The sequence below is a fragment of the Hemiscyllium ocellatum genome, chromosome 21 (genome assembly GCF_020745735.1).
Source record: "Hemiscyllium ocellatum isolate sHemOce1 chromosome 21, sHemOce1.pat.X.cur, whole genome shotgun sequence".
In the NCBI taxonomy this organism is placed as follows: domain Eukaryota; kingdom Metazoa; phylum Chordata; class Chondrichthyes; order Orectolobiformes; family Hemiscylliidae; genus Hemiscyllium; species Hemiscyllium ocellatum.
In genome coordinates, this window is record NC_083421.1 from 47,650,801 (window position 1) to 47,666,470 (window position 15,670).

The 15,670-nt window shown below is 37.5% G+C and overlaps 1 protein-coding gene across 2 annotated transcripts in view; it reads left to right on the forward strand.

The window, feature by feature from the left end:
• The window catches only part of mvb12ba (multivesicular body subunit 12Ba), a 171,043-nt gene extending 155,773 nt beyond the window's left edge, over positions 1 to 15,270 (forward strand). For both annotated transcript variants that reach the window (XM_060841079.1, XM_060841080.1), the window contains exon 10: positions 12,849 to 15,270. In XM_060841079.1, the coding sequence (XP_060697062.1) occupies positions 12,849 to 12,932 (84 nt within the window). In that variant the 3' untranslated portion in view covers positions 12,933 to 15,270. The remainder of the gene's footprint in view (positions 1 to 12,848) is intronic.
• The last annotated feature ends 400 nt before the right edge of the window (positions 15,271 to 15,670 follow it).

The following is a 15,670-nucleotide window of genomic DNA, read 5'->3' on the forward strand; positions in this document are numbered from 1 at the left end:
AATAATTGATAAGTAGCTGAAGACATAACACTTGCAACAATGACCTGGGATTGACATAAGAGACTTCCAAGAACAATAATCACTTTACTTTGTGCTGGGTCTGACTCCGAGTAGAAAATTTTCTCCCAATTCCTGTTGGTTTCAATTTTACCACATCATGTCAGATGCCGTCTTGAATGTCAAAGGTAATCACTCATGCCTCACCTCTGAAATTTTGCTGCATATTAATGTTTGGACCAATGGTTTAGCTGACTAGACCAGGTGGAATCCCGGCTGTCATCAGTGAGCAGGTTATTGCGATGCAGTTGCCACTTTCATTAGAGACATAGTCATACAGCACAGAAACAAACCCTTTGGTTCAACTCATCCAGACATCCCAATCTGATTTCGTCCTACTTGCCAACATTTGACCCATATCCCTCAAACCTTTCCTATTCATATACAAATCCAAGTGCCTTTTAAATGTTATAATTGTACCAGTCTCCTCCACTTCCTCTGACAGTTCATTACATACACACGTCACTTTCTGCATGAAAAAATATGCCTCTGGTCCTTTTTTTTAATCTTTCCCCACTCATCTTAAACCTATACCGACTAGTTTTAAACTACCCCCACCTTAGGAGAAAGGCCTTGCCTATTTACCCTATCCATCCCCCTCATGATTTTATAAACCTCCATAAGGTCATCCCTCAGTCTCCCGATACTCCAGGGAAAAAAAGCCCTAGCCTGTTTAGCCTCTCTCTATAGCTCAAACCCTTCAGTACAGACAGCATCCTTGTAAATCTTCTCTGCACCCTCTCACGTTTAACAATATCCTCCCTATAGAAGGGCAACTAGAATTGTATGCAAAATTCCAAAAGTGGCCTCACCAATGTCCCCTGTTCAGCCTCAACATGACCTCCCAGCTCCTGTACTCAGTGTTATGGCCAGTGAAGGCAAGCTTGCCAAATGCTCCCTTCACCACCCTGTCTACCAGTTCCAAGGAATCTGCACCACTAGGATCCTACCAATAACTGTTTAAGTCGTTCTCTGGTTTGCCTTAGCAAATGAATCAAACACTGATCTAAATTAAACTCCATCTGTCAATCATTGGTCCATCTGATCAAGGTCCCATTGTACTTCTGAGAGAATCTTCTTACTCTCCACTACACTACCAATTTTGGTGTCATCTGCAAACCTATTAACCATATCTTCTATATTCATATCCAAATCATTTATACCAATGTCAAAAAGCAGTGGACCGCTGTGCTGATCCTTGTGGCATCTAGTCCGAAAAACAACCCTCCACCACCTCCCTCTCTATGTACTACCTTCAAGCCAATTTTCTATCCAATTGGCTCGCTCTCCCTGGATCCCATGTGATGTAGTCTTATTAACCAGTCTGGAGAAAGTGAGGACTGCAGATACTGGAGATCAGAGCTGAAAAATGTATTGCTGGAAAAGCGCAGCAGGTCAGGCAGCATCCAAGGAGCAGGAGAATCGACATTTCAGGCATAAGCCCTGAAGAAGGGCTTCCTGAAAAAAGGCTTATGCCCGAAACGTCGATTCTCCTGCTCCTTGGATGCCGCCTGACCTGCTGCCCTTACTAACCAGTCTATCAAGGAGAACCTTTCAAACGCTTTGCTGTAGTCCATAAAAACAGCATCTACTGCGCTGCCTTCTTTGATATTCTTTGTCACGTCTTCCCTCAATCGGGTTTCCCACGCACAAAGCCATGCTGACTATCCCTAATCAAATGCATGGAAATCCTGTTGCTCAGAATCCCTCCAACAACCTACTCACCACTGCCATCAGACCCACCGGTCTGTAGATCCCTGGATTTTCCTTACAACCTTTCTTAAATAATGGTATCACATTAGCCGCCCTATAGTCTTTCAGCACCTCACCCGTGGCGGTCAGTGATCTAAATATCTCTTCCCTAACTTCCCACAAAGTTCTGGGAAACACTTGATTTACCTTTTATGCTTTTTAAGACCTCCTCTTCATACTCTTTTCAAGGTATCACTATTTATTTATTTCCCCAAGTTCTTTGGCTTCTAAGTCTTTCTCCACAGTAAATACTGACTTGAAATATTTGTTTAGTATCTCACCTATCTCCAGTGGTTTGCTAATGATTGAGAGTAGTCTGATGGGATGATAATTAAATTTATCCTGCATACCTTGGCAATATTCCATATTCAGCAGTGTCAGTGTTGTAACTGCACTGGAATAACCCGGCCAAAGGAGCTGCTATTTCTAGAGCAGTAATGTTTACTAAAGCCAGAATGTTCTCCGAGCCGATAGCCTGTGCTGTGCCCAGGCTATTGGCCATTCTTCATAACGCATTGAGTGAATCAGATTGGCTGAAGCCTGGCATCTGCAATCATGGGGATTTCAGGAGAATGTTGCCCACTCAGCGCCTTTGGCTAAAGACATTTGCACAGGCGTATGCCTTGTTAATTCCAATATCTTTCTGGGAATTACCATCAATGAGAATGAAGATGTTATTTTTCTTTTACTTCATTCACAGTACATGCTGGCTAGGCCAGCATTTATTGTTCATTCCTAACACGAGTCTACCACATTGCTACCACATAGATTACTTAATGTGGAAACAAGCCCTTCGGGCCAACAAGTCCACACCGACCCTCCGAAGAGCAACCCATCCAGACCCATTCTCCTACATTTACCCCTTCACCTAACACTACGGACAATTTAGCATGGCCAATTCACCTGACCTGCACATTGTTGGATTGTGGGAGGAAACCGGAGCACCTGGAGGAAACCCACGCAGACACTAGGAGAATGTGCAAACTCCACACAGACAGTTGCCTGAGGCGGGAATTGAACCTGGGTCTCCGGTGCTGTGAGGCAGCCGTGCTAACCACTGTGTCACTGTGCCGCCCATATAGGGCAGACCGATTTCCTTGCCTAGTGAACCAGGTGGGTTTTAAAAAGTAAAATCTCTTACCAGTAAGAGAGCGTTTAATTCCAGATTTTTATTCAAATTTCACCACCTGTCACTGTAAGATTTGAACCCATGTACCCAGTACTTTAGGTAAGATTACCTCTGTACTACTGCCTTGGGCTGTTGAGTCTACTGTATTATTTAGTATGAAAATTGAGGGAATTTTCATACTAAATAATGAAGCCTGTTTCTGTTAGAGCGCATGTTTCCTGGGAGTGTTTAATCACTGTGCAAAATATTACAAGTGTTCTACAGGAGCTGAGTTTCATTGAAAGGCTAAAGGAAATCCGTACCAGGCTGACTGTTTTATCAAGACCAGTAAGAACTTGGAGCGTCAAACTATATCGTGATCATCGGTAACAGTGCTTGAAAGCACTGTGCTCTTAATCTGTACATTATGTTCCTTCTCTTGCTTTGAAAACAGTATGCATTGTTAATCTGTACATATTTCGGACATCATGTTGTGCAATGTGTAACGCATATACTTACTTATTTCTTTTTCAAATTTCCTTCCAGTTCTATTAACTTCACCTAACTCTATCAGATATTCAGCTTGAGCTGTTTCCCCCTCCACATTACAGGTCTATCCATTTGTTCAAGTCAGACTTGAATGACTTCACCAGCTTGGCTTGGCAAGCATAGTTATTCTGCAGAGAAAGGAAAGAGTGGCAATCCTTCTCTATGTCCTTACCTGGATCTATTTGTTGACTGGCTCAGGTCATGGCCTTGTACTCTCAGTAAACCTTCACCGATTTGTTGCAGACTTGCTGGTGCTTCAGTATAAGATTATTTGAACTTGGGCTGTTGAATCTTTTGGTGAATCTTGCAATGAAGAGACTTAGCAAATATCCATCTGTAATTTTGCCATTAAGGTTGATTTCAATCATAATCTGTCACTTTTGACTATGGCATATATTTTATCACCAATTTGTACTAACAAGGTTGATATGAGAGCTCTTGTTTTGTACATTTTCTATAATTGCTTAGAATTTATGAATGTTTTCCTCATTGATCTGTATGTCAGGATGCACCTCACAAACATAGCCTTTTGAGGGTTGTCTTCTGGAATACTCACACCAGGTGGTGTACAAAGTTAGGGTCTGTTTACTCCATGATCACCGGACTCTGATCAGAATATAGGGAAAAATGGATAATAAATGGAGTGGGATGAATAGATGGTGAGGAGAAGGGCAGGATTGCATGATAAGATGAAAATGGTTGGGACTGTGCGTCGGTAAAGGTGAAAGATGAGAATGGGTAGGTTTGCAGTGTTGTCAAGTAGGTCTAGATACGATATTGTGCCGTTTTGAAGTGGAATAGCAGTAGATGAGTATGGAAGAGTATAATTGATTTGATATTTAATTGTACTTTGAATAAATACTTTTGAATTGGAAGAAAGTGTCATCCTGCCTGTATGTAATCAGGTCAGCCTTTCACATGGAGAAATCTCCATGCACTTGACAACAACACAGCAAACCTAGCCATTCTCATCTTGCACCTTTACCAATGCACAGTGCCAACCATTTTCATTTCATCATGCAATCCTGACCCTCTCCTTACCACCATTTAGTATCATTTTTCCCTATCTATTCTGACCAGAGTCCAGTGACCAATGCATTGAACAGACCCTAACTTTATACATCACCTGGTGTTACATCTGAACACTTTTAATAGTTTATTATAATGATACATTTGCAAGCATTGTACCAGCACCCCTTTTAAGTTGAATCAGTATGGACCTCCAAATGAACTAACAGACTTGAGTACGTTGGTCTTTTCCTTAAATTATCACACTCCCAAGTCTCTGAGACCTATCTGTGATGCAGTTGGCTGTTCCTTTTACACCCTGGCTGCTTCCATTACACTGAAGAATGCAGTTTGTTTTCAAAAAAAGAACAAAAATCACACCCATGACAATGGTTGTTGTGAAAAGCCACATCCCGAATCTGTCATTTTATCTGTTTAACAACTTCTCGAGTAGTCATTAGCAGGTGAAGGCAGTATGGATAGGGGACGATTCTGGTATTGTTAGTTTTGCGTTTATCAGAAAGATATCTCTGAAATTAGCATTTGTCAGGAATGTGGCGTACATTCAGACACCGACTCCAAATCTGTCAGTGTCTTTACACTTTTACAGTTTAGAGACACAGGACTCTGTTTTACGAGCGTCCAAGTTGCGAACAGTCATTCTTACGAAAGCAATCCCTTACGGGATACGAATATTTCTGGTGCTTATGAATGGATGTTTTAGTGTCCGACATTGTGTTCTGACTTGTATGCAAATCGACTTGCAGGAACCGAATATGTTTCAACTTGGACATTGCCTGTACTTATTGTGTGATCTAATGTCTTGGTAATTGAAGAAGTCACGGCGTGTGCACATGTTGGATTTTTCCATGTCCTGTGGAATGCTGGGAGGCTGTGTTTGACCAATTTCTGAAATTTTACATCACAAACAGCTTTTGCTTTCAAATGTTGGTGCCATTTAAATTAAATATCTTCATGTTGAAGATCCTGCTAATTACTAACATAGAGAAAAAGGCTACGTATATTACATCAATTCAATTAGGATGAAAAGGGCTTTTTTTTACAATAATTCTATGATGTTTACATTATTATAATTTTCATTTAGCAATTCCATCTTTATGCCTGCTGACATTGTATAACACTCGCCAAGCATTACCTTGAGAGAGTGCGGAAATGGAATCAGTTGTGACTTAAAATTATAACTTTAATATCTAACATATTTATTAAACAGTCCCAGGATAAATTATTTTGGCATCAAATGTTGGAAAGTGTGTCAAAGAAGTGTCATAAATTAAAATTTATGACAAATTAATGTCACATTGTAAGATTTCACCATTCATTTTTCAAACTTTGACCCACATCACAAAAGTTGAAAATTACTCCCCAGTGACCCAGTGTGTGAATGAGTCTTGCAACTTGTTATGGTTGAAGGCTAAAATCAGTAAAATCAGGATTCCTGCTGCTCACCCACATTAAGGGAAGGGAGGAAGTGAAAAGAAAATGCTGAAAAGGTAGGCTCCAAATCATTAACTATTTCATGCATACTATTATTTTATGGAAACGTAAATACTTCTGAGTCAAAACGGTTGAGAGTTTAATTAGAATTCCTGTGGTGGAGCACTGAAATGTCAGAAAATTGATGACCTTGATCTACGTTTGTATTCACTTGTGCCTAAGTTTTATTAGCCTTCCCATTCCTTCATTCATTTAAACAAGAAACATTTCGTTTTCCACACTAATGCGAAATATTATTCGTTCATGCACCACAAATACACAGTAAATACTTTTTGTATAATATGTACACCTTTTGAACAATTATCATATTGCTTTATGTTCAAATAAAGTTCACTTTTTGATTGGAGATCTGCCAATGGAACACAGTGTGGGAATTGGGCACAGAGCAATGATGTTTTGTAAGGATCTAAGCTTAATTCTATTTTCACTTGATATAAGTGACTTTAAGATTGACAAAAACAAATAGAATTGTTATAAAATCAAAGACATGGAAGCTTTCAGGAAGAATACAAGACACTGCCAGAAGACTGGGTAAGTGGTTTTCCAATATACTTCACTGCAGAGAAGTGTAACGTACGACTTTCTTTGACAGTAAAGAACATTTGAAGGGTATATACCTTGGGCATGAAGACTATTTTTATAAAGAGTAGGGCCATCAATGCTAAATGTTAAGGCAGGAGAAGCACATGGAAAAGGCCAAAGGCAATTAGTCTTGTATATTGGTACATCAACACAACAGCGATAAAGTGATATTGAGTTCGTACGAGATTGCTTGCACAAGAGTTCTGGACGCCCTGTTACAGGATTAGAGATGTGAAGAAAATGGTACTTAATAAGTGAGAGAAAATTTAAAATTATTTTCCTGTTAGAACAAAAATAGTGAAAGATGATCTGATGGAGACTTTGAAAAAGTAAAGTAGTGGAAAGCTGTTCTGACTGAATTGGTAACAAGGGGTGTAAATTTGTGATTGCTGTTTGAAGGATTTTACTCCAAGTTTTAAATGTTAAATTCTTTATCTCAGACAGAGACTGCAGCATAATTTAAGATAGTATTGGACTAGTAATGTACAGAAGAATTTTTAAGGTACAATAAAAAGCAGAGAAATACGATGAGAGTAGATTGCTCTGGTTAAGCTAGTGAAAGCATAATGTACGAATGATGTTTTCCAATGCTAGTTCCCTCAGTTTGAAATGGCTAGTTGCTCCTTGCATTTACTGAATCAATCATTCAAAAGCACATTGTGCTATTTAATTAGTTAAAGACTACGGGAAACCAGCATATTTTAACCAAAATATTTATACTGGAGAGCTCTTCATTTATATCTAAATCATTTGGGATTTTAGAACGTTGAAATTAGGCAGCTGATACTCTGTTTCATCATGATGACCGTAATAGAGCACTAGCCATTCATTCATCAGTTTACTATTTACATATTGTGTATTTTTTTTAAAACATCACAAAGATCTGTATTTTGCAAGCGATGCAAGTATTTGAACAATATTAGATTGCTTTAATATTAAATATTAATTTAATATTAAAACACCTTTAGGTTCCTGAAGAAGGGCTTATGTCAGAAATGTCGATTCTCCTGCTCCTGCTGTGCTTTTCCAGCAATACATTTTTCACCTTTAGGACCACACCAGATATGTCCTCCAAATGATCCATGAATTAATAACTTGATATAAACTTGTATGTAGCCACCTTTTAGTCATTAAGTGTTTAATATTTTTAAAAGCAACTGCACAGGTTTATGCTTTAAGGAAAATTAAAGATTAGTTTCTTACACATGTTGTTGAGTTACATAAGAAAAGGGTGATAGTTATTTGTTAAAATATAGATATAAAGATGTTCGTAAGGATAAAAGTTGCACAAGTTGGAAATGACATCAGTCTCTGCTTTTCATTGCAAGTCTTGTTTGCTTGAAAACTTGCTTCCCGAAACAAAAGGATCGAACATTTGTCGTCTAAATTAGCAGCTATGATGCTTTCTGTCGTCAGATAGTTGGAGATTGCTTACACAGGTCTTGGGAGTAAATGAAAGCTTCAGTGTTTCCATTTTATGGCACTTCAATTGAGAGCTCTGGATAAACTGGTTCAGTTCAGCAATTCTGGAAGTCCTTCTCTACCTTGCCCTGTTAAGAATTAGTGACTGCTTAAAGATGTTTCTCTCAAGGTCTGTACACAAAATAATTCATTGTCAGATATGTACAAATCAAATTTTGCTTCCATAATAAGTATAGAGTTAGCTTAACTCTCAGACAGACCCATCCATTATTTTAAATCAAGATAGCTTAAATAACTGCCTGTAAGATTATTTTAAGTTGAGAGCTATTTACACCACTAAAGTTGAGTTTCAATTTACCCTGGAAATGTTCATTCAATTTTAATGGGTCAGTTGTGATTACCAGCTGAATCCACAAATGTCATCATCTGACTTGTAGCCAGTTTTGTCAGTTTTTTGTGTCCATTTTAATGTCTGAGGAGCTTTCCTTCCAAAATATGTAATATTGTAAGCATATATTCTTGACAATCCAAAACATTGGGATTCATTTTTTATTTGCAAGTTAAAAACCGTCCCAGATTTTAGAATGTTATTTGTGATACATTCGTTTTAATGTCAATACTAATATATCTGTTGATATGCTTTATCTTCCTGACATTTCTTAAAACATGAACGCATCCTAATGATGAAGAAATGAAAGAATACTATTTAATGGAAGTAGAAGTTCTATGCTGGCAAGAATGTAATATAGCAAAGGTTTTCTTAATTTCTTTTAGACACTGATGAATGCATTACGTGGTACATTGGAGATACTAGGAAGGCTGTGACAGTACTTAAAGTGGATACGTCCCTCTATCTCAATAATATGACAGTGTTGCTGACAATAGTAAGGATGGAAATTGAGGCGCTGGCCATAGTCTTCCAGTCCACCTGAGATATGCAGTTACTGGAAGAGGACTGCAGTAGTTAAACTCTGTTTCAAAACCAAACAAAGGATACAACTGGTCATCCTACATCAGTCAGTTTAACAAAAGCTTTAGCATCATTAATCAAGGCCAATTAGAGGAGCATAGAACCAGTTTTGTTTTGGTTTGATTGTGTTTTTTGGTGAAGTATAAGTGAGGATGAATGAAGACCTGGCAGTTGTGGGCATTTTTAAAATATACGTACAATAAATAACTACGTGTTAGGCTTTTAATCAAATTGAAGCCTGTGGGATGGAGCAACATGGATACTGAATTGGCTAAGGCATACAAAACCATATTGTGAAGGGCTGATTTTCAGGCTGGAGGGAGGTATGTGTTGATGTTTCACAAAGTTCAGTATGAAGACTACTGCTGTTAATACTGTATTTGTTAATGACTTTGATTTGGGAATACATGACAGAGCACAGTTTTGAAGTTACAGGTGACTTGAAACTTGGGTGTTGTATGACGCTAATCGATTTCAAACATGAATGCAGATGTCACGAGCACAGTTGCAAATTAAAATGAAAAACTTTAGAAGCTATTACTGAATATTATAGCAGAACACTTAAAGTTCAAGGTAATTAGTCAACTTGGTTTTGTGAAAGGGAAGTCATGTTTAACTAATTTATTGGCATTCTCAAAGGAAATAATGTGTGCTGCCTATAAAAAGGGAATACTGGAATGCACTGGGTTTAGATTTCAGAAGGCTTTGATAAGGTCCCACATCAAAGATGGTTGTAAATAAAATTTCAAGATGTAGGGATAATATAATGGCATGGATATAAGATTATCTAGCTAATACGAAACAGAGTAGGCAGAAATGGATAATTTTCTGGTTAGCAAGCTATAACAAGTGGTGTTCCGTAAGGATCAATATTGAGTTCTTAAGCTCATATAAATTCTGGATAAAGGAAGGTATGGTTGTTCAATTTTCTGATCACACAAAGGTAGGAAAGTAAGCTGTGCAGAAGAAACATGGAGGCTACAATAGGATACTGATAAAAATCTAGCAAATGGAGTATAATACAGGAAGATATGAAATTATTTTAACAGGACAAATAAAACCGTCGTACTATCTGAACGGTAAGAGATCGTATAGAAAAGGTTGGTATGTAGGTACAGCAAGTAATTAGGAAAGCAAATGAAATGATTTTTGTGGAAAGAGTTGAATATCGTCATTGAGTTTGTTTCAGTTGTACAGGGCATTAGTGAGGCGACCTCTAGAGTATTGTACACTGTATTGGTTGTTTTATTTAAGGAAGGACAAATGCATTGGAAGCTGTTCGAAGACGTTTTACTAGACTAATGAAACGGCACATTGACTCATGACAAGCTAGGCTTGCATTGACTGAAGTTAGGATGTCTACTCCTGTGGGAGAATCGTGAACTGGGGGTCATTTAAGACAAGTTATGAGATCTTTCCTGAGGACTGTGTGGAACACACTTCCTTTAAAAAGTATTGGAAGGAATTTTTGAACATTTTCAAGGCAGTTGAAGCTAGATTGTTCATGCCATCAAGGGTGTGAAAGATTATCAGGTATAGGCAGGAATGTAGGGTCATGATCTCATTGATTGGCAGATCAGGCTCAAGGGACAAACTGGCATACTCCTGTTCCTGATTTAAATTTAATGCAGGAAAGTGTGAGGTCCTCCGTTTTGGAAGGAAGAATGAACAGAAACAGTGAAAGTTAATGGTGCAATTTTAAGATGAGGAAAAAGAAGAGAGTCACAAAGAATATAAGCAGTGGATGTTAGTGCACAATTCTTTGAAGATGGTTAGCAGAGCAGACATAAGGTACATGGGCACCTGAGCTCTTTTAAGTAGAAGTGTGGAGTTCAAAGGAAATTATGCTAACTGATTTTTAGAAAAAAGTAGTTTGCCCCTAGCCAAAGTATTGTGCCCCAGTGCCTGTCCTTTAGAGAGGACATGAAGGACTTTGTGAGAGTCCAGAAGAGGTTATTTCATTATAGTTAGATGGATCAACTAGAGGAACACAGACTGTTAGAAGAGAAGCCTAAAATGAGATTTGATAAATGCATGTTAAAAGCTTCAAGGGTTTAGAGAATGAAAATTCATTTTGTGATTGTGGAGATGACCAGAGAGTACACATTTAAAGTTGAGTGACAAAATAGCCAGAGGTGGCATGAGGAAAAATATGCTCTAGTGGTTAGGATCTGGAATGCATGGGCTGCTAGTCACAGAATTGTACAGTAGAGATTAATCTATTTAGACCAGTGTGTCTGTATCAACAAAAACTACTCTAAATCTACACTACTTCCACTGGCTCTTTCAAATACGATTTCCTTAAATTAATTTAAACACTTCAACGAGATGATTGCATGCATTTAGAAAAAGAGAATTGCTCTTGAAAACCAGCAGCACAGACCCAGGGGGCTGAAACTCCAACACCTTTGCTGCACTACTGTGTTTAAAAATTCCCAGTGTATTTAATTGGTTTTCCTTATACATGCTGAAGTGTAATGAACATTAAGTAACCTCTATAAAGCCTTAAAATGACATTAGAATAAAGCTGATGTTGCACTTTCTTGACTGACAGAAAATGCTGAATTTTCTTGTTAACTCTAGTCCAGTTCTTGCAAGTGACCTTTTAAGGACTGAAGTAATTGAAAGTGGACTTGCACTTCACGCATGCACCACCAGATGGCAGCTAATACTCATTTACCAAACCCTTTCATACAAATTTTCCTGTTTGGCAGCAGCTAGTTTTGTTTGAGGTTTTGTCTTGAGGTGTTGAGCCAAATAGGTTTTAAAAAGGGGAAATTAATTAAAACAATTGAATGTAATGATTGTTTAAATATTTTCTTAGTGTTTATCTCCCTTTTCTATTTTTCTTCTGCTTCCCAACCATGGAAAGAAAGTGTTTCATCTTTATTCATGTTCTTTTCCAAGTCAACTTGCACTGCAAGAAAACAAAGCTGAACTTCAGACAGATTAGTATGTATGAGTTGCACCTGCTTAGTTTGCTGGATGGCTGTCCAGAGTGATACCAACAGCATGGGTTCAATTCCACACTGGCTGAGGTTACCATGAAGAATTCTCCTTCTCAACTTCTCTCCTCACCCTGAGATGTGGTGACCCTCCAGTTAAAGCACTACTAATTTGTCGGTCTCTTTCTCGGTCTCTTTCTCGGTCTCTTTCTCGGTCTCTTTCTCGGTCTCTTTCTCGGTCTCTCTCTCTCTCTCGGTCTCTCTCTCTCTTTCTCGGTCTCTTTCTCTCTCTCTCTCTCTCTCTCTTTTTCTCTCTCTCATAGCAGCCTTATGATCCAGTACGACTGTGGCGATTTTACTTTGAACTTTTCTCTTGCAACTTTAGCAGCACGTGTTGTCTCCCAGTGTTTGTTCTTATACATACAGTACTTATGGTCTAGGAAAAGTTAGATTTTCTAAATATTCTGGTCAATTCAGGGTTAATGGTTCAGCCATTAAGAATACTTAGTTCAGTGTAAGCAAGCTGAAAATGTGTTGCTGGAAATGTGCAGCACGTCAGGCAGCATCCAAGGAACAGGAGAATTGACGTTTCGGGCATAAGCCCTTTTTCAGGACTGAAGAAGGGCTTATGCCCGAAATGTCGAATTTCCTGTTCCTTGGATGCTGCCTGACCTGCTGCGCATTTTCAGCTCTGATCTCCAGCATCTGCAGTCCTCACTTTCTCCTCATTGTAAGCAATCCTAGTACCTGTTGTCTTTTTCTGAATGCAGTGCCTGTATATAGCAGTACATTTCAAATGTTATCTTTAAAGACATCATTAATCCTGCTAACTGAAGTTTACTGATTTCTGTGATCAAAATTTCATGATACTCATCTTACCATTTGATTTACTGATTCAAGTTTTCAAAGATTTGCTTCATTACTTCTGTATTTTTCACAGTACGATTACAGCTTTAGAACAGAACAGAGTGCTGCAGCTCGCCTTCCACCAAGTCCCACTAAATGTCAACAACCTTCATCCTGAAGATGGACCTTAATTGAGTTGTTGTAAACTAAGGGACAATATCTACTGGAACAGCCACCACGCGAAGCAGTTTTGGACACTTTGCTTCCTTTAACTTCTACTGAAATGGTATTCTTGTACTAATGGAAAGGACAGTATTTCTAATAACCAGCAGTCTACCTACAACTTAACATTGGGTAAAATCATTTTGTACATGGAGTTTTGTAAATACAATGTTTAATGTGACCTTTATTTGCAAATCTTCTAGCCTTGAATAAGGTTAATCATTTTAATAATTATTAAACAAAGGCTGGATATTTTTGCTTTCTTGAGCCATAGCTTATTTTTGTTTCTCCTTTTTTTTTGTCAAACTGATTTTGCACACTTCAGAAATGCTACTGGTATTGGCCATTTTCGCAAGCTATGCATCGTTTCAGTTAATAGACCTTTAGCCATTTGTTTTCACTTTGAGATTAGATGTATTTTTAAGGAAATAAAGTTTTGAAATATCATGTATAGCTGATGTTTTAGTTTTATTTCCTGTGTCTAACAAGTCAAATTTCAGTAGTACTGAGAAGAATTTAGTAATAGTTAACATCAAATTTAGGAAAGTCAAAGTAACTTTTTATTCAGATCAGAGAATTGGGTGCTAACTTCTATCATAACATCTAGAAATCTTAAGATTTACTAAGCTATTGTTTCCGCACAGATATTCTACTTTTATGTAGATTTTCCCTCTAGTCAGTGGTTGTTTTCTCTTTTTTCTGACACAGAAAATATCATAGTTACCTGTTTTCCCTTGGAACATATCAAATTTAGAAATCATTATCAGAATTTCACAAAAATTAAGTTGGTTTTTTGATATTCTTCTCTGTTACGTTCTCCCTTGTCTTTCCAATTCTGCTTAATTAGATATAATCATGAAGCGTTTTTGTTGGAATTCTCAGATTTTCTACATCAAAGCCTTCCAGCCTATAAATATCTTGCTATACTTTAAAGCTGTTGTTTATGGAAAAACAGTATTAGTTATATCACAGTGAATGAACAAAAATTACAACAGGCCTTCCTTTTTGGTTCCTTTGTTAACAAAGGACATTTCTGCTATCCGAATGCAATATTTGTTAATGCAGTTTTTCTACGGTTGCATAAGGTATGATTCTGTGGTTATAATCTGAGTGCAAGTGTAGCTTTGTCAAAATGCACTGATTTGCTTTGCACTGCATTTTTAATGTTTGGGCTTTTTTTAAAATGTGGACCCTTGCTATCTGAAACTCTTTTGTATGGTTTTTAACATGCTTGTGATTCTAAATTAATGTTAAGAAACACCTTAATTGTGTAACACTGTAACACTCTTGTTAAGTAGCAGCTTTTCTTTAAACACTGCCATGAATCTACCAGCCTTACCTCAATAAACCTAACGGCTACAACCTCCTTTCAGGCTTTGTGATCCATACTGAGAGAAATCGACGTTCAAAACTGCATTTACTGCAGATACAAGAATGTAGTGCTTTTATTGAATGGCAGCTGCTCAACAAAAACAATCTATGTTAGCAGGTTTACACACTATATGTAAAGCAATTATTTATTTTTTCTTCATTTTCATCTTTTTCTCATTTCCAGTGCAAAACAGATGCTACTTAATATGTAGGGCAAGGGTAATCAGATTAATAATGCCAGTGTTTAGAATTACAAGTTTGTCTTTTTGTCTGTTTAGCATAGTACTTCAGACTGTCATGTAAAACAAGTGTTCTGATCCATTGGCACTGTTTGAAATGAACAAAATGCTTCAGACATTGAATAATTGATTTTCAATGTTGCATGAATAGTGTGCTTAAGCGATTAATTCAAGAAACATAATTATATTTTCTGTCTGTTCTGTAGAAATAATGTAAACCCATACCATTATCGTTTCTGTAAAGAAACTAGGCATTTATCATTTATGTATGAATATTGGCTGCATCTAAATGTCTGGTGGAGCTCTATGAACTTAAAGATGATAGAAATGCATTCTGCTGTTAAATGATGAACGTTCTTTGCAAAACAGAGCGTAGAGCATTGACAGTATGACTAACCATTTCCAACTCATCCATTTACAATTTACTGTGAATAATTAAAGCATGGTAACATAAAAGCTGCAGAACTTCCACCCAAGTGCTATCATCTTTAAAATGTTGAAAAATATTTAACTTTCACCAGCCATACAATTGTAATAGTTCAGTTTTATTTTTAATTGTGTTGGAGATTTAACTCACTGCTCTTAAAGTGTTCAGAAATAAAAACTTCCTGTATTTATTGTAGATTTGTTTCCTGTAGTTACAAAGGGAGGTTTACAATTTGGTTTATTGAGTCTGTATTAATAATGTGACCTGTTAAATAAAATATCTGTTTTAACTAGCTTCTTTTATGGATGCGCTTTCATGTTGCAATATTAGAAACACAACAATTGCATTAACTTAGTATATTTTGCAACCTCAACCTCCTAAAGCATTTCACAGTGAAGAATTTATCGCGTTACTACATTATAGCTGAACATAATTTGTGCAGTCTTTCCCACAAACTGCGTGAGAACCAAATAGCTGATTGTCTCTGTAGACAGAAAGGTGTTGGCTAAGGGAGAAAGAGTACAGCCTCTGAAGAGACATAATTGCCTCAAATGAAGCATGATGCCTTCAACAATGCAAAGTTAAAAGTCACACAACACCAGGTTATAGTCCAACAGGTTTAATTGGAAGCATACTAGCTTTCGGAGCGCTGCTCCT